Source organism: Hypomesus nipponensis, chromosome 18 (genome assembly GCF_054491055.1).
Source record: "Hypomesus nipponensis isolate SF chromosome 18, ASM5449105v1, whole genome shotgun sequence".
In the NCBI taxonomy this organism is placed as follows: Eukaryota; Metazoa; Chordata; class Actinopteri; order Osmeriformes; family Osmeridae; genus Hypomesus; species Hypomesus nipponensis.
The window spans coordinates 7,169,379-7,188,725 of record NC_140378.1 but is presented as its reverse complement, the minus strand read 5'-3'; the positions used below and the strand labels follow the sequence as shown (position 1 = coordinate 7,188,725).

Below are 19,347 nucleotides of genomic sequence, written 5' to 3'. Positions count from 1 at the left end.
AACACTACTTAGGTCGCAGCTGTAACAAACATTCGATTCATAGCCCCAGCCAGGAAAAATATCCCTTGGAATGTAGCTGTAATCAATTCAGGCAAACCTAGTTAACTTTACAACCACGTCACATTTAGCCAATATGAGGGATATACGGTCTTGATTTTGTTGTGCAGGAGAAGAAATCAAACCAATCCTGTGAAATACTTTGACCCATGCCCCGAGTAAGACTTCTCAGATCCAAAATCCATACATAAACAAAAGTAGTCTTTAAACCTATTGAGAGGTGAGGGTCTCCCTCTGTATGGCCATATGGTTTGTTCATTTGTCTGAGAAGAAAGGGTCTTTAAGATGCTGCAGCAGCCCTGCCCTCTTAATCAATACTACTGCTCCCACAGGAAACCGAGTAAGCCAGGGGTATGCCTCACGCAAACGTTTGATGTTGAAGTGGGCTCTCTGTGTCAGGCGTCTGCCATCAATGTTGGAACATGCAAATCCTCCCCTCACACTGGCATCATAAAGCAGCTCAGTGTATCAGGAGAGAACCAACTGGATGCTCTGAAATCCCCCTCCACAAAAACCCTCTTTACGGCTTCTAGACTTTCATACTTGTGTGATATGCCATAAATAGGCCCCGTCTGGCCAGACGGCAGAAGCGAGGATGTGGCTGATGAGAACCTGGTTGGACCAGCTCAAAAGGAGCCCTGAGACACTGTGCCTGGTGACCAGATGCTGGTCTCTGGACCAGCCATGCACCTCGTGGCTGCTCATGTAGCCTTGAACACTGGACATGCTGCCCCCCACGCTGCCTGGAAACAATGACTGGCTGCTAATGCTCTATAATCTTGCCTGAGCTTATGTCCTGTAGCCTGGCCTCACTTCCCAGTGTCCTGCTTATCCTCTCTCCCACCAAAGCAGCCTTGTTTTGTCCTTGCTGGGCTTCACCTACCTCGGCCTTCTTGTTGGCAGGGGGACTACAACTTTCTCCCAAGTATTTACAGCGATATGAAACCTGTCTTTAAACGCTGGATGACAAATGGTTTTCATTAGTGAGTTTTATGATAACAATGAACTGATGTCATGAAAGAAGAACATACTTCTGGTCTTATTGCCTGTAAGGAATTGTGGGGATTGTTGTAGCTACGGAACAACACTGTGATAACAAAAATGTTTCTCTTCAGGCTAGGCACGTTGGTTCTGATAATTTCATGGCCTACATGTGAAAGTAATTTTCCTGGCTTCCATGAATAGCCGAAATCCACATTGCAGAAGGTACTGGCTGATGATGACTATAGCCACGATTCTTGACTTCATAATTAGGGTCTGGCTAAAGGCTCCATGCAAATTACAATGAGAGGCCACTGTTTGGTTTTATTGCCCCAGCTGTAGACCCTGCCCATCTCCCAGCCCAACAGCCAGTGTCACATTTCTAATAGGTGGATTATCCGTCCAGTGCACATGGAGTCCAGCACATTACTGCCCATTAAACTGTCGGCATCTCAATAGGGGTTTGTACCCCACGAGTCTGATTTACAACTCTAATCCTGAGTTCCCCTGACAGCTCCCCTCACACCAACCGTCTGACGAGGAAACAGGACGGTCAAGATAGACCAGCCATCTGCCAACAGGCAGCAAGCCCTTTCCTTCTTAGTTTTGTGGACATATTTGACATTCAGATACTTCTAGTCTGTGAAATACGTTAGTATTGTTTTGTGTGTGTTGTGTGTGTGTGTTTTCTTTCTGTTACCCTTGTGTTTGCACTGTGCGTTAAGCCAGTCAACAGCTTACACACGGTTTGTTTCTTTGCAGTCCTTCGAATGTGAGTTTAGTCACAAAGAACTGGAGTTAGCCTAAGTTCCCAATTCAACTAAGCAACCATTGTAGATACAAAGTCAAGTAAACATTACCCTTAAGTCTAGGCATTAGCCTCCTTCAATGATAACTCGATCATTCGTTAATGGGACAGTGAGCAGCGATCGGTGAAAGTGGATCTTAGGGTGTCACAATAGGGCTTTCATGAGAGCGATCTTTTCGTGCTTGTGTGTTGGCTCCAGGGTACCATGTGACCTACTCTCATTCAGGTCATGTCATCCAGCCCAGCCCCTGACCCTCCTGCAGGGGGACTGAACTGGCTCTGTGAAGACCTTTCATTCATCTCTCCCAGACGCCTGCCAGGGTTACTGTCAGCCAGAGACATGAGGGGGATGATCCCTGGCCTGGATTCATTCATAGATTCTGAAATAATAATGATGGAGAATGATGTTCTCCCTTTTCTACCACTAGGTGGACTCAACGGAGGCCCTTTAATAAATGCATTGAATCTGTTGGGGTGTGATAGTAGTGTCTCACAACCTTCTGGTATTTTCTATTGAAGTGTTTTGTGGTTCATTGTCACCTTGATGATCACATCGTAGATTGGTAGAATCATTTGTATTTAAACATGTGATTCTCTCAAAGATGAACAGGCACTCAGACTCCACTGGCCGGCTGGTTGAGGTCAGATTCTCTGAAGTGACCTTCATGAAGGAGCCCTGAGGGTTTCGATTTTTTGTTGAGGAAGTCCAATCTGAAGGCGAGACAATTCAGGTCATCTCTGTCTCATCTCCATCAGGTCATCTCTGTCTGAAGTCAATGAGAGCAAAATGAAAACGAAATGTTAGCCTACTCATCTTTCAAATGTATCATGTAATACTTGTATATGGATCAACAGAACGTTGGTCTCTATGACATAGGAAATACTTTTCACTATGCATTTTACTATGCAAATTATGCATGTCTTATTATTTCAAATGTAGCTGGTCATGTGGTCGCTACGTCTATGGGACCAGGTGAGGGTGAGATGAAGGACATTCTGTCCTTTAGTAACAACACCCACAGATGAGTATGATGTAGCTGGCCTAACATCAGCCAGACAGTGTGACTGCCAATCATCACTGCCAAGTCAATGGTTGATATTTTAATGAGATGGAAGAAAAATGTCCCGCCTCTCTCCAAATTGAAAAAGCCATATAAAGACAGCCCTGAATATTCAAGAGCCATAATCAGGGCATTTCTTTGCCATTCACTGGCCTCTTTTCTTGTGCCTAGTCATGGGAGGCCAATTTGACATCATGGGTCTGATTCGCAAGGAAAATCCTCTTAGCTCAGAACCCATGTTCTTCAGAAGACGATGAATAGCTGGTGGAACTCCATTAGTCTGTCGTCTGGTCGGATATCCTCTCTGCCCGCGCCTTTGTCCGCGACATGGTGGGATCTCTTTGGAAACATAACCCCCTCTTTTCTCCTTTATGGCCCTGCCAGCAGCTGGAGGGTTAATGTTTAGCAGCAGAAGAGGCAGAGGCAGCAGTAGTAGGAGGAGGAGGGGAAGAGAGGAGGAGAGGTGGGGGCTGGTTCACAGCTGTTGTGGTAGGCAGGGTCTATTGGGGTAGGAAGGCTGCCTCCTCACTCGCCCAGGAACAATGGGAGACATGGCAGCCTCTGCAGACAGCACAGACGCACACTCAGCCCACACGTCCGAGCAGAGGCCTTTTCTCTGTGCGGTGGTTTAGGGGAGACCGGCCTCATTTACCAACAGGAGAGGATCCAAGCCTCCCAGAGAAATCTGTAGTTTGATCAGAAGAGGCAAATGTGAAGCTGTGGCCTTTTTTTGGGTGCCTTGCATTTGGCTGTGGACTGGGGATCAGTCTGTCGGATGCTCTGACTGGATCCCAGGAAACACAGCAAGGTGAGACTGTGCATTTACCCAAATATAACATTTAGGCTATACAATTGTATGTAAAGCACATCATTTGAATATGCTTGTGTTGGGACTGATCATAGGTTCTATATTAGTATTTTGGTTTAAACAATCATTTGTACGATAGCTCTGTCAGTTGTTCTGAGTAAAACTATCAGTTTCATTCATTGTTTTGGACTGATGGGTGTGCTGGACATGAATACATGTGAGATGTGTAGAGATAAATCCTTGGGCAGGTTGACATCGCCCTGTGCGGTAGCGTGACACTGGCATCCATGGGTAACATTTGGGGTAGCCGCAAACTAGCCAGGGCTCATTCGACTTCAATGTCAGGTTCGTTATCCCATTTTCTTTCAGGTCACTGTGGAAACGTGGGCTTATTTTGCTAATACAACAACGTGTCATCGATTAGAAATGCGTGTGTGTGTGTGTGTGTGTGTGTGTGGGGGGTGATATGAGCTCCAGTGTGTTGTTTGTTGTCAGACGAGGACCCCACTCCGTGTGTGTGTGTGTGTGTCAGAACTGGTAGGACCGTAATGCAGTTCATGTGAGGAGGGTGGGGTCTGGAGGTTGCCTGGCAAAGATTTCGAAAAATATCCAAGGAGGCCACCATTCTGTTTGATTACTGTCAGGCATGGCACAGATCCAAGCGCTCAGCTCTTTGGGGTGGTGCTCCCCTCTCCTCTCCTGTGCTCTCCTCCACCCCTCCCCCAGTCCTCTAGTCCTCCTGCCTCCGGCACGCATCCCAAATATGATTTGTGCGTGATTGGTCTTCGTTCATGTTGTTAAACATCAGGAGCTGCAGGGACAAAGGAAGATGGTAAGTTAACCCAGTAACCCGCTTCTGCCGACATGCTGCTGGATTTGTTATCCTTTGCCCTGATATTCATTTGATTTCGGCTATTCATCCGGTAAAATATTGCATGGATGCTAATTGGTTCATGTTTGGGTTAAACCGACCTCTTTCACTTGTGTCTCTTTCAATTCCTCCGTCTGGGTCTTCTCAAGTCATAATGTTTACATGTGCTTCCAACATGCCTTACCCTCACAGAGGAGACTTGAAATCTGTGCTATTTCAGACTGACAGATAGAAAGGGTGCTGTTTGACAGATCCTGAGACGGCCTTGCCTGCTCCAAATCCCTGTGTGTCTGTGACTGACATGATTTAAGAATCTTTGAGGGTTTCTTCTCTCGGCTCGGCAGAGGGCTCTTTGATTTTCAGCCTTGCCCTCATCCCATGAATATAGTCAGCTCATTCCTCATGGCATCTCAGCAGCCCCGCCGACTTTGAACTCTGAACCAATCCCACTCTCGTTCAAATCCTTGAGGTGCCATATCTGCCGCCTACCTTGGAAGCTGCGCGGTGATCATGATTCTTTGTTTGTCCCATAAGAGATCACAAATCAGGACTTTTCTCACAGGAGGCAGGTGTGCTCGGGCAGCCAGACTGCTCCACTGAGCTCAAGTTAAAGCCCAGATTGTGAAGACAGCTGCTAAACACCACTAATCCCATTTTAGTTTGACAAGATCTGAAGGGATCAGCTCTGTTCTCCATAATAGCTGCTTGGGAGCGAGGAGTTAATACTGTAGCTCTGTCTACACAGATCTGGGCTGACGAGACGCGACTAGACTGCAGCTAAAGAGAGGCTAGGCTGGGCTAGTGATGGTGTGGTCCTGTTTGATACAGTACGAGTGGGAGCCCTGTGGACGCAGGGCATAATTACCACCAGTGAACTCAGTAATGGGGAATCCCAGATTACGGACTACAGGCTCCGAAAAAATATATTGTACCACTCGAGTGTGCAGTCTGTGTGCGTTTCTTATCGCAAGGACATAAAAGGGGACTTCTTAAACGCCGTGTCTGTTGAATTATTCATCTGTCGTCTTTCATTACACTTTACAGAAATGACTCAGAGATGAAAAGGAAAGATGAGAGAGGGGGAGAGGAGAGTGGGGGTTGGGGGCTTGTGGTCTTGGCACGGCTGGTGTCTGTGCTGATATCTCCCGCCGGCCATGGAGATTCCTCTCTGCTTCCTGTTCAGTCTGGGAGGAGGAGAAGGGAAGGGAAGGAGAGAGGAGACTAGAGGAGGAGGAGGAGAAGAGGGGAAGCCATTCTACTCTCCTGCTAACAATGGGGAGGACATTTGAGGCCAGCGATGCTAAATCCATTCTGAGGCTCCTCTCTTCTCTGACTCGTGACAAGTGAGCAATATCTCTCTGAGGGGCTACCAAGGGAAATTCGTTTTCAGAGTCAAGCTAGCAGAGGGTACGGCACCGATGTCACCCTAAGTCCTCCATAGCTTCCATTTAAAGCTCTGAGGGCCAAACGGGGCAGGAGAACTGATGGTGGGAGTGAGGAGGAGGAAGGGTTCAGAGGGTACTAAGATGGATGTTTGTTTTCTTTTTCCTTAGCTCCTTGTTGTGAAGTTGGAGGACAGTGGAGCTTGACCCATCTTCTCTAGACTCTGAGGAGGGCTGACATCACAGGTAAGATATCCCTCCAGGTCCCTGTGGATAGTCTAGAACCAAGCCGAATATCAGCCAAACTGTTCTCTATTCTGATAGAAGGCTCTGGGCTAGATGACTGCACTCGGTTTTGTTCTTTGTCTTTTTTTGTGTTCCAACCATATAGTGGGAATACTTCTTCTCTGACAACACCCATGAAAACTGACCTCCTCAGGAGTAGCTGCAGGGAGATTCCATTAAGAGACATCATGGCTATTAAAACCTATAGATGACACATCAGTTTTTTTGGTGCGATAGTGTTGCAAATTCTTTGTCTCCATATGAAAGCAATCAGAATGTCCTCAAGCACAAGTGATTTGATTTGCAGGTATCCCTTTTACAGACATTTTACCGTGCACAAAAACACTGTGTCTTTGCGCTCACAGCGCTGACACACTATACAACATGTTTTGTTCTTTGATTGCACTGTGACCTGTGCAAGCTGGGCCTCCACATTCTTTATTCACACACGGTTGTTTTGTTGTATTTTTAGTGGACGACTGTGTGACGGAGAACGGTGGAATACCAAGCTTCAGGGCACACTCACAATCTAGCAGAGACTAAATGTGTGGGTGGAAAGAAAATACAAACGATCCTTGAAAATCGCAGGATCATTCCAGAAAGCTGATAAGGTTGGAGCCAGCCAGCCAATATGGCGGCTGAGTCCTGTGACCGTCCTTGTCTGCATTCTGTATTCCCCTAGTGGCCTCTCCTCTGAGTCTGTCTGTCTCTGCCCGGCTACGCTCTGTGGAAGGAGCTCCCTGGCACTACAGTTTAAGAGCCGACACTAAAGCTCTCTTGGTCTCAATGAGCCTCTGTGTGGCCGCCATGCTGACTGACTGCTGCTGGGCTGCACAGAGGCCCTAACCAGCATGACAATACAGTAGTTCATGAGCTGGCCTCCCAGTTCTTGTTGCTTCCTCTAGGATGTAGCAGCACTGGATGTGCTAAAAGTACAAACAGTGTGTAGCCTTTCTTCGAGTAGGATGTCAGACCTGGATTTGAACTGCTGAGGTTTCCTAGGTTAATATGTCCTTCGTTTGTGCTAAAGGTCTACAGGCTGCTGGATGGATGTGGAAATAGAGGTCCCTTCACGGTTTTGTCTTTCTTTGAGGGGGTCTCACAAAGAACTTGAATGTTATATTGAGACCCACTTTTGTGTGTAGTGTTGGTGCCATACAGCCCCATGGTACAGGATGTGCATACACACACACACACACACACACACACACACACACACGTGATGCCTGGAGCAGTAATGAACATTGCTGTGATATTTATAAACACTCAATAACGCTCCACTGTCTGAGGTCAAAAGTCGGACTATCGTGGACTTCCGCTATTGGGTGAAGGCACATTGATCTGCCATCCATTAAAGGAGGGCTTGGCCTTGCTCTGTCCATTATGGCTGAGTACATGAAGTGGAGATGAGTGGATAGCTGCTGGGCTGGACTGTCTGTGATGAGGAAACAGTCCAGCGGGACTTCAGCCTTCCCGTAACAGCATTGAGAGCAGGGCAGTGGCACAAGGTCAGGATCAGCTTCTCTCTGCTATGTGCCTGACCTTATCGCTGGACGAGGAGGTGCCAACGGAAGCTGTCTGAAGGGATTCCAGCCGTGGATTAGGGCCGTCTTATCCCCGGCCGATGACACCCTCTGAACGTGGCGCTGATAGGTGCCAGCCACACCTGCGACGACGCAGCGCTCAGCTCTCCTCCGCTCGGAGCGAGCGGCCATATGCTCTGCTGCTGCCGTAAGCCCGGACGGTCTGCCGTGTCACCCGGTCAGCTCGCACGCGCTCAGCATGGACCATCCTGCTCTGTGGTCGGGCTATCAGGGCCGGCGAACCGCCAGAGGAATACATCGAAACGCATCAACAACCTATCCTCGACAAGCCATAGTAATGCTGGATTGATTTCAAATATGTCGTTGTCTGAGGAGACGCTCTGCCTTGTACCGTCGGTTCGATAGAATGTTGTTTTATTCTTTGTTTTTCCTCCTCGGGCTTTTCATGCCAGTCTGAGAGAAATGCCAGCTCTAACCCAGGGCCTGTTGTTGCAGATGAGAACCATGTCTGGTGAGACAGAGCCCAGGGTGTGTCAGGAGGACTTTGGATCCGACGAGGGGGACGTGGAGTCGTACCTGGAGGAGGAGGACAACAGCAGCGAGCTCTTGGACCGACTCAGAGAGCTGGAGGTGAGGCTGGGACTCACTGCACTGATGGACTGCACTTAGTCCTGGAGGATCCATCTGCTTTCAGCGATCATTCCTTCCACATGACTTATTTATAAACCTTTATTAGACTTTTATCGATTTCTCCTCTGTCAGGATATTGTTTAGTAACCCGGTTGCCCCCTCCAACAGACAGAGAACTCGGCTCTGATGTTGGCCAATGAAAGTCAAAGAGAGGCGTACGAAAGGTGTTTGGATGAGGTCAGTCCCAAACAGGAATTCATTTTCCTTCCAAAAGGATTACACGGATAACTGTAAATCTATTGATCTTTTCAAAACAACAGATGATCTATTCATAACAACATCTATTATTATCGTTAGGTGGCCAACCATGTGGTGCAAGCCCTTCTGAACCAAAAGGTAACATGGGACTTAAACATCTGTTGAAGCTTGTCCATCATATTTGCTCATGCTTGGTGTAGATTGTATAGCAGCACAGTCATTAAAACTGTGTGTGTGTGTGTGTGTGTGTGTGTGTGTGTAGGACCTTCGAGAGGAGTGTATCAAGCTGAAGATGCTGGTGTTTGACCTGGAGAGGCAGAACAGGGCCCTGTGTGAGCTCTTCCAGCAGAAGCTGCCCAGCCAGTCCAGTGCTCACTACCAGGTAAAACAACATTTACACAACAATCTGCTGGATGTCACTGCTGTCTTTTCTTACTCAGCGGTCCAACGGTGTTCTCTGTTTGGCTTGCAGTGTTTAGTTGTACACATGACATCATAATAGTCTTGGATCTCCGGTTTCAGGTGCAGCCAGGACCCCTCCCAGAGTATAATAGCCAGCTGTACAATGACTCTGCCAAGCAGGTGGAGACTGCCCTGACTGAAGCACACGCTAAGGTGACTACAAAGCACTGGGACTACCTCAGTTGTTAGTGTCTAATACACGTAGAGGTCCATCATCTGTTGTACTCCTCCCTGGTTGACTTTGGAATCTGTTGATCTGATTTCCTGTGGGAGGGGGGGGGTATTGCCATTTGTTAGATTGTTTGAAAGGAAGCACATACGGTTCTATAGATTTTGAATACTGGTGAATGGGACAATATTGATCTAAAGACCTTCTGTGTCTCCAAAGGGAAGTGCCTTCCGTCCCCAGCACGCCTCCCCCGGGCCCCGGGGCCCTGCGGCCTCCATGGAGGCTCTCTCCCCCTTCTTTAAGAAGAAAGCACACATCCTGGAGGTCCTGCGCAAGATGGAGGAGACGGACCCGCTCAAGTTCCACCCCTCCTCCGCGGGCCTCTCCTTCTGCGACTACAGCCAGGTGCTCATGTCCTCCGAGGCGGTGCTGGCCGGCGGGGAGCTGAGCACGCCCTGCCAGTCTCACCTCCCACACTGCCCATGCTCTTGCTCCGAGGCCGACAAACAGCCTCACGTCAACGGGGAGGTGGCCTCGGTGGCGTGCGAGGGCTGCCGCACATGCTCGGCGTCCTGCAGGAAGAGCGCGGAGGGCCCCGCCAAGTGCAGCCACGTCTGTAGCCCCGCTAAGGCCGGCTCAGCCCAGAACCCTCCTGCCCACACTGCCGCGCCAGGTGAATGTCACGTCAACAGCACAACGGCCGAGTCGGGTCTCCCCGTAAAGCAATCTGCCGCTAAAGAGCACCAGCAACCAGGAGGCCCCTACCTGTCGATCGCAAGCACAGATCCAAACCCGGCCAATCCGAGTTTGGAAGACTGCCAGGTGGTGGCCGGGTCAAAGGTCAGAGAGACAGACGAAGCACAGAACCCGGAGGAGGTCTATGTGCAGGGGGGTCATTCAGACGAGGCTCCGTCCCTGCATCCCATCCCTGGAGAGGACAGCGCGGTCCAGGTGACTTACTGTGAGATGGAAACCAGAGTGCTGACTCGCAACATCCCGCTGGCCGCCGGCGACGCCAGCAGCTCGGCGTCCGTCCCGGAGAAGGCCGGCTCAGACCTGGAGGCGTCCTGCGGGAGGTCCAACGTCCCGGTCAGCCCCAGCCCCTCCTGCCTCAGCGAGGTCAAAGCTGCTGCTATTTCTTCTCCCTCCAAGCTGCTTAAGTTCCTGAAGATCCCCTCCATCGGCGAGAGGGCCCAGAGCGGCAGCCCCGTGCGGCTCAGCCCCCAGCTCACACGCACCTCCCGCATTCCCTGCCGCACCAACAACTACGAGGTGTACCACTCGCCGGTCCCCACCCGCAGAGCCACCACCACGGAGAGGTGCAGGCAGCCCCCTGCCCCGCCCGCCAGGTCGGAGTCCTACCCGGCCACTCACTCAGCCCCCACCTCCCCTCCCCAGGCAGAGGAACCCTGCCCCCCCCCGGGCAACTCCAGCCTCCCCAGCCCCAAAGTCAGCCGGGCCTCCAGGCTGGGTCCGGCCCCCTCTTCGTCCTCTCCGCGGGCCTCTCAGCGGGTCCCTCACTATGAAAATGTCCCTGAACTCTCCGCCTCCAGCCAGCAGGGGGCGCCGGGGAGCTGTGAGAACAGGACCAGCCTGCCTTCTCAAACCAAGCCCGGCGGTGGAGACAGAAAGCTTGTAAAGTCCCTTCCCGAGGGAGGTATCGTCAGTCCGCCTTATCAGTGCCCCTCCTCCTCTTCCTCCTCGTCCACGGACTCGTCGTCAGAGCAGGAGGTGGATGTGGAGAGCCCGGCCTGGCACGGCCAACACAGCCTGCCCAACAACTCTGGCCTCCACAGACCCCAGGGAGGGCACAGTGCTAACTACACCAGGGCCCCCAACAGAGCCCTGGACACAGAAGAAAGAGACTCGGTCATTGTGAACGCCAACATCTCCCAGGGTCCTCCTCCTCCCCCCAAGAGGAGTGACCCATCCTCCATCCCCAAGAGGCCTAGCGCCGTGAGGCAGACCGCGGAATCCAGTCACCACACCTTCAAAGACAGACTGGCCGCGCTTGGCAAACTGAGGAGCTCCGAGGATTTACAAGTCGGTCTGCAGCCGGGCGACGCGGCAGACACCGCGCAGAGTGACGAGAGCTCGGTCGTCTGTGGCGACGAGAGGAGTAGGGCAGCGGAGAAGCCACTGGATCATCATGTGGAGGAGCAGAAACACTCAAAATACACTGACTGTCTGGATGGGAAGCCCAAAGGTCATTTTCCGGGTGGTGGTTTGAAGCTCCCTGGAGCCTCTCTATCACATGACTCAGGGGTCAAACATCTGCCGTCTGGGCCCTCGGGTGCCAAGCCAGAGCATGATGTGGCCTCCTCCAGAGTAGCTGTAGCGAAGACAGACAGCCCTAAGAGTAAACTAGGCCTGCTGTCCCCTAACACAGACACTCCCCAGGTTCTACGCAACAACATGAAATGCCCAGGCTCCCTGAACCTCTCTTACAATAGTAAACCTGGACCAGGGACCCACAGCAGCGTCGGCCCCAGCCCCAGCAAAGTCCCCCCGAAGTCCCCCTCCAAACCCTGCCAAGCTCCGTCCGTCAGAATGGGTAAACCCTCGGAAGCCCCGCGCTACTCCTCCAAATCGGAGGAGCGCTCCAAGATCGGAGGCAATAAGAAGAAGAACCTGGCCTACGGAGACAGCCTCCCTCCTCCTCCCCCCAGACCTCCCACTGACACCGGGGAGGACCCTCCCCCGTCCCCAGCCCCCAGTCGGCCATCGAGCAGAAGGTCATGAAGGGCATTGAGGAGAACATGCTCAAGCTGCAGGAGCAGGACCGAGGGGCACAGCCCCCCGAGGTCAAGCAGAAAGCCTCCAACGGCATCGCCAGCTGGTTCGCCCTCAAGAAGAGCAAGCTGCCGGCGCTGAGCCGCAAGGCGGAGGGCCCCAAGGCCAAGGAGGAGAAGAGGGAGTGGAAGATCAACATCCCGTCGGTGGGGAAGGACTCCAGGGTGGCAGCCAGGTGCAAGGAGGGCGTGGAGGGCCTGAACATCTCCACGCTGATGGAGAAGGCGGAGGGCCTGCGGAGGGCGCTGGAGGAGGAAAGGGCCTACGTGGAGAGGTCAGGCAGGGGTCACTCCTGCGAGGTGGTCATGGACCAGGCCCAGGGCCAGCTGGCCGTCATGTACAGGGGAGGGCGCTCCGACAATTTCATGCAGCAGTTGCTCAACCGGTGAGACATGGGGGCCGTGCTTCCAAATTATAATTTTTTTACGTTTGACAGTTGCGTTATGCCTAATCTTACATGAGACGTGTAGGTGTTAAAGTGACTGTGTGTGTGTGTGTGTGAGCAGAGTGGATGGGAAGGATGTCATCCACAGCTTCCCGCAGAGACGGCTGTCGTTCGACTGCAAGACGTCCAGAGCTGTTTTCAACCAGCAGAGCGACGGCAGCATCAGCCACACCACCAGCAGAGAGGACATGGAGAAGGTAGCTTCACTACCCCGGACATGACACATGCAGGACAAGGATATATGAGTGGTTGCGCTGGTTACTTACAATGTTGTTTGTCTACCAAGGGATCAGATTCTATGAGCAACGTGACTTCAGATGAGATTCTAGCGGACCCGGTTCACTCCCAGCACTTTGCAAGTAAGAGAAACTATAATTAATATCCCTGAGCTCTGGTTTTGCATTAGGTGCTATTTGTTTATTTTTCTTGACTTTAATCCACTTTTCGCAGGCTCTGGGGCCTCCACGTACACCCTGGACAGTGGCATTGGCACCTTCCCCCTGCCTGACTACAGCAGCGGGGCAGCAGGGAGGAGCCTCTCCAAGGCCAGGGCTGGAGCAGACGGCCAGGCCGTGGGCTCCCCAGGCAGGTCCAACCGCCGGTCCAGGACTCTGGACAGGGACATGTCCACCCTGGAGGAATGCTACCCAGCACACAAACAGCTGATTCCCACCATCCAGTACGGCTGTGGGCTGGAGGGGAAGAGCCCATCCCTGATGCAGACAGCTGGTGTCATCCATGAAGGTAAAGACTTATGAGAACGGCACCCAACATCTGGGCATCCAAATCCGTTTGCCCTCTTTGTCTTGCACACCTCCTGTTTTGAATTTGGGTGTAAAGACATGGACTTGTGTGAAAATGTTCCACGGTCTGTAAGAATGTTTGCCTTGGCAACCATATTTACACCTGCAGATAAAGAAGCATATGGAGCCCACATGTTCACACCCCGCTCCAAAACCTGGACCTTCCCCAGCCTGAAGACCCCAGCTGGCCCTGCAGACGTGTACCTGGCTGTGGAGGAGGAGGAGGAGCCAGCCCCCTATGGATCTCCCTTCAGAGGGGTGGGTTGATAGACAGAATCACTCGTCAACATTTGTTTCATTGAATAGCCGTTGGATTCATTTGGTGGCATTTCTGTTCCCTATGCAACGTTCTTCCTGTTGATTGCATTATGCAATATGTGGACATTCATCAATTCTGAATAGAGATATACATATTTAACTGCACAATGTATTTCATTTTATTTTTTTAGAGTGTTAAGCCCTGTGGCCCATCTGCTTCTCGTGCTGCCATGGACCCCAGCAGCCTGCCTGTGCCTGCCCAGACAGGCCTGAGCCGCCGGGGGAAAACTCGCACTCCCAGCGTCCCCGAGATGAGCCGGGAGGCGGGGCTGGAGCTTTTGAGGGAACGGCCAGAGGAAGCCCTGTCCCCCAGCCGCCCCCAGGTCCTAGAGACCCCAGAGTCGCTCAGTGACTCTCTTTACGACAGCTTGTCTTCCTGCGGCAGCCAGGGATGATGGAGGGAAGATGGAGGGAAAATGGAGGGAAGATGGAGGAGGGACAGAAGCAAGCCTTTACTGTGCTGCTGCTCACCTTAACCCTAAAAGAACACAGTATCAGACTCCCCTGAGAAGTCCCCTCACAATGCTCTTAGTCTTACCAGTTCCTCTTTCTGTGGACAGTTTAACTGGAAAGATAGACCTCTCCTCAGGATAGCTTATAAAACCCCAAACCAAAACCCAGAGGTTCTACAGACTTATTCACTGTTGATGCTCAGTAATGGAATAGAATGGAATGGGCGTTGGCTGGACACACCCTGTCAGCCACAACATTTTATGACAATTCCGGACTGCCAAAATGCATGGGCCCCTTAACTATTGCACACACATTGTGTATGCACATTGAGTGTAAACAAGTTAAATAATCTGACAGTTACTGATTATGCCTCATTCTCTCTCTCTTACTCTGGCCCTTGTCACAAGGGATCTTCCGTACTTTTCTTTTTTTATGAATTCAACGCGGTTAATTCCAACGGTTCTCATTATCTTTTTAAACAGTGATGTACTGAAGGAATAGGATGCATATGACACATTTCCTTAATATGAAGCTCTCAAAAATGAATGTTTATGTCTGTGATTTTTCATTGTTGATTATACATCATTGTACATCACAGTTTTATTGTATGAAAATAATTTGCTTATAAGGCTAATCATATTTCTCTTTTAACTGCCGATAAAGGATGTCTCATTTGTTTGCCTGTTTAAATCGTAATACTTTGAAGGTAATATATACCAGCAATAATATCATAGAAGAGAAATGGCTACACAACCTGATGAATATGTATTTCTAATATTTATTTATTTTATGTGACGTGAAATGTACATCATTTGTGATTATCATTTTGTAACATTTCTGTGAAAATGCAGTTCCCTAGCAGAAGTAGATTATGTTGATCTTCGTCATATTGTCTGTTGTTTGTCCCCCTAGCTAAAATATCTGTACCAACGCCAGGTCTTCAACTTTCTCATTAAAACTGTTGAACTTTCTCATGCATTTGATGAAATTTACTTTAGTGACTATAAGCATCTTGTACAAGTCAAGGCCCTATGAGAAAACTGGCCTCAAAAAGTATTCAGTTGTTCGGTTTCAACAAGTTTATTTGAGCAAATGTATCAAATTGCTAGATTTTTATAGTACATCAGGAAAATAAGTTTCACATTATACAGACTTTGAAAGAAATAAAATGTCACATTTGGCAAATGTCAACCTTTGTAATTAAAGCAAATGTATTCAATAAATGTACTTTGAGACCCATAGAATGTAGCACTTCTGATGAAACTTTTCACTGATATCTGCCAGGTTTTACTGGCTTTCAAGAGAAGACCAGTGGCTCAAAAAGTGCACTTGGAAATCCACTGTGGGGTCATGGAAGGTGAGGGAGGTCATGGTTCTGACGAGACACATGAGTTATGCAATGGTACAACTATTACAATGCTGCTTGTAAAAATAGATATAAATTCTACATCTGTTAATTTTTAAAGAACAATCTTTCAAATGGGTTGTAGGATTAAGGACATCAATCACAGGCCAAAATATCAGGTAGAGCTTTGATAAAGATGTAATACAAAAATCAGGATATAATCAATATAAATAAAATAATGATTTAATGTAAATAATTCATAATAATAGAACCCTAGAAGAATTGTGTATTTATTCAGTGGCACAAAAAAAAAGTATGTGTTGCTCCTCAACTTAGTGTGTCTTTTTAGAACACCAGCACCCTCTACAGACCAAGCATCCTAACTGCTGAATTAGTAAGAACCCATGTGTCCAATCAGGGCCGTTTGGCACACAAGAGTATAAGTCCACATTTGAAACGTTTTGCGTGTTCAAATTCCTTTTTAAGTAGAAAGTTAATCATTAAAGTAGCAAGGACAAATGAAGCAAAAAGAGACAGTGTTGCAGATATTGTGCCATGTTGTCACCAACTTTTTAATGTTGAACTTCCTGGGGATTCCTTTCATCTACTTCTTTTCCTTCTTCTTGTCCTGGATGTGGACAAGGAAAAATGTTACATCAGAACAAAATCTTAATACAAACCTTTGTCTTACTTCCACAAAGTAATGTGAAAGGCTAAACACTAACCCCAAAAGAAATCATTACCTTCTCGTTCATGGCCAGAATAACCATGAGCTTTCTGAAGATGGTCACAAAGTCCAGGAACAGGTCAACACAGTGCCTAACAGAGGAGACAGAGAAACATTAACTGTTTTATTTCAATTCTTTTTTTTTTTTTTATAATGCTCAAATGTTTTTTTTTTTTTTCAGTATACAAGATAACATGTTGCAGTAAATATGATGTACTAACTGGTGTTGACTAATTACACCTCTCTCTCTCCAGCCTCACCAGATATAGTTGACTAACTACACCTCTCTCTCTCTCTCTCTCTCTCTCTCTTCAGCCTCACCAGATATAGTTGACTAACTACACCTCTCTCTCTCTCTCTCTCTCTCTCTCTCTCTTCAGCCTCACCAGATATAGTTGACTAACTACACCTCTCTCTCTCTCTCTCTCTCTTCAGCCTCACCAGATATAGTCCTTGTCTCCGTTTTCAGCTTTCTCAATGATGAGCTGAGTGTCAAACAGAACGAACCCACACATGATGACCAGCCCAAGGTACATGTGTGCCTGAGAACAGAGAACCAGAGTCACAAAGACATTTGAGACCAGAAAAACATGTACAGTATTAGTATGTTTAATGTCTGCTGGTTTGCAGTTTGCACCTTCAGTGTTTGAACTCACAGAATGACACCAATGTTCCTGATCTAGTGTACCTTAAACAGCATGACGGAACCAAAAAACATGTTGACCACAGACAGCAGGAACATGATGGACAGCCCTGACATCAGAGTACCTTAGGGGAACAATACAAAGCGAAGTTAAGGAACGAATGTTTGGGAAAATGCGATTGAAATCATCCGAAACTGACAGTGTACCCTAAAGAGTAGGAACCGTCAGTCACATGATCACTGATAATTGTACATTGATGTATTGGTGCTGTGTGGACATCTAAAGGCTGTCTAATCTAAGAGGCTGAGTGGTCCAGGGAGCTTGGTTGTCTACCTCCCAGGAAGAGGTAGCTCCTGCGTTTGGCATACAGGGCACTCAGGGTGAAGCACAGGAAGATGATGGAGGTTCCCAGGAAGGCGGTCACAATGATGCTGCAGAGACACACAGACAATCTTTTCAGTGAAGTCTTTTTTCCCCCCATAGGTGTGTTCTTCCTTTACACCATGTTTCAGCAGAGACCGTGGTGAGTGCTCCTGGACAATTCCATGTTGGAGACATGACATAACACAGCACTTTACCTTGGGTTGATAGCGATGACAAAGTCCATGGCAGGTCCAAGGCCAACGCCTGGTTGGGAGGGGGAGGGGAGGTCCATTAGTGAGTAGGCCTAGTCATAGCCTGTGTCATCTATGTCCCAATCTGTTACAGACTAGCCATGGCCAAACAATCTCACCTGTGAGGAAAGCAAACCCTGCCAGGATGGCCAGCCTCTTCTTCTCCGTCTCAGAGCTGTGAGGCGTCATGGCCAACCAGAACATCATCCCCAGAGAGCCCAGGAGAGACACAATCCCCCCCTGAGAAACAGAGGGAAGATCTCCTTACTCAATCCAGTTTGACTCATTACCAACCATGTCCCACGCGGTCCCATGCTGTGGTGTGGTCAGACTACTGCGCTAACCTGAAACAAGCGGGTGACAACGTGGACATATGATCCAGCTGCTGCCATGAACATGCACATCGCCAGGCTGGAGTAGACATTCTTCAGATGCACCTGGGTCGAGTGGGAGCTGGACACACAACACACAGTTCATGAGCACAACCATGGAGGCAAGTCCCACAAGGCAATACTGCAAATGACCCACAGCACACTCACATCTGGGAGAACTTGAGGAGGGCATCCAGGTTGATGCTGCGGTCAAACACATTCATGCTGACGCAGGTTGAGGAGCTCTTTACAGAACTTGGTTGGATGGAATCTGATAACAAGAAGAATGTAGATTGTTATATCGTTGTGACATCCTCCAGAATCATGAATAGCCAAAGTTTACAGTTCCCTAAGCAGTCGGTTTAGTCACAGGTTGTTGTAGTAGTTGTCTGATGAGACTATATTCAGTATCTCCTTTTATGGAAATCAAGGATTACTGGTAGAGGCTACTGCGTAGGGGATTTTCATAAGGAGATACTAATGGGCGTGTCGTCGACTCATTGCGTGACTGCAACAGGCTTCCAAACTGAAATAGAAAGCTAGCTTGTTGTCTGACCAAGGAATCTAATCGCCATACCAGCTGTGCATAGTTTAGTACGTTGGAACGTACTGGAATACGAAGTTAAGCGTGTACTACTAGCTGACGCTAACTGGCAAGTGAATTGCCATAATTTAAGCAAAACAGCATGTAGCTAACCTACTGGTAGCTCAGCTGAATTTTTTTAACAGTGCCATTTGCTTCCTACATTAAAAACTGTTTCAAGTTACAGTACCATGCCACTACACTAGCAAGCTAACTGTTAGTCTAGATAGTTTACTACTGCCTTGTACTAATCGTACAACTCATTGTGTTGTCAGTGAGCCTTGCTAAACTAGCAACAAACAAATAATGTCAGAAGCGTTAGCTGCAGCAGTTGTAGCTGGCTAACATAAGACTAGCTAAGTTAGCTAGAGAGTTGCTAGGTGGCTAGCTTGTTTACAGTTAGCTAACTGGACTAACTAACGCTGACAGTCTAAAACGCCTAGCTAACTGCTTAAAACAACTAATAGACGACGTTTCGGCATTTCGCTTCGCTAAATACGATCCAGCGTCGTTGCGTGACGCAAAACAGATATCCACCATACTATTAAACTTACTCAGCCAATGTTTTTGTGTGTCGTCTCACCAGAAAACACTTTCCGATTTCGCGTCGCGTTCTCTTCCTGCTTGACTTTTTTGTTTGCAAACATTACGTGTCATTCTGGGATTGACGTGCTGATGTCATCGCGACAATTCTCTTCGGCCATGACGTCAAATATAGCTTTGTAAAGTTATCGGGGTTTATATGGATGTACGTTGTTAATTTAATAATCATTATAGGCTATCCCATCAAATCATAATCGTATATGTTATCATCAGTTAAGACCCGCAGAACTCCAACACTTTAAATGGTTGACTTGTTGTCACTCTTTGGAATCCAACCAACATCTAAATTCTGAAATGTGTTGGTATTTCAGAAGTTTGTTTTTGAAAATACA

The 19,347-nt window shown here is 48.6% G+C and overlaps 2 protein-coding genes across 4 annotated transcripts; one reads left to right on the top strand and one right to left on the bottom strand.

The window, feature by feature from the left end:
- Nucleotides 1-8,292: 8,292 nt before the first annotated feature.
- Nucleotides 8,293-15,298, top strand: LOC146251796 (nck-associated protein 5-like). The gene is given in 12 exon segments (XM_084679497.1): nucleotides 8,293-8,427; nucleotides 8,596-8,664; nucleotides 8,785-8,823; nucleotides 8,948-9,067; nucleotides 9,208-9,300; nucleotides 9,536-12,011; nucleotides 12,014-12,494; nucleotides 12,616-12,751; nucleotides 12,841-12,913; nucleotides 13,005-13,298; nucleotides 13,467-13,615; nucleotides 13,807-15,298. Coding segments are annotated over 12 exon segments (4,329 nt in total). The 3' UTR covers nucleotides 14,071-15,298.
- Nucleotides 15,190-19,124, bottom strand: LOC146251795 (putative Bax inhibitor 1). Of its 3 annotated transcripts, XM_084679493.1 has the most exons (11): nucleotides 18,996-19,124; nucleotides 17,998-18,100; nucleotides 17,803-17,911; nucleotides 17,578-17,698; nucleotides 17,423-17,471; nucleotides 17,178-17,275; nucleotides 16,889-16,968; nucleotides 16,642-16,742; nucleotides 16,217-16,292; nucleotides 16,043-16,101; nucleotides 15,190-15,503 (listed from the first exon to the last, which is right to left on the bottom strand). In XM_084679493.1, the coding sequence occupies exons 1-10, from the start codon at nucleotides 19,057-19,059 to the stop codon at nucleotides 16,078-16,080; spliced, it is 825 nt and encodes a 274-aa protein (XP_084535619.1). In that variant the 5' UTR covers nucleotides 19,060-19,124; the 3' UTR covers nucleotides 15,190-15,503; nucleotides 16,043-16,077. The 3 variants fall into 3 exon arrangements, with proteins under 3 accessions (XP_084535619.1, XP_084535618.1, XP_084535620.1); XM_084679492.1 differs by having other exon boundaries at nucleotides 15,190-16,101; XM_084679494.1 differs by having other exon boundaries at nucleotides 15,190-16,101; nucleotides 18,967-19,099.
- Between the last annotated feature and the right edge of the window lie 223 nt (nucleotides 19,125-19,347).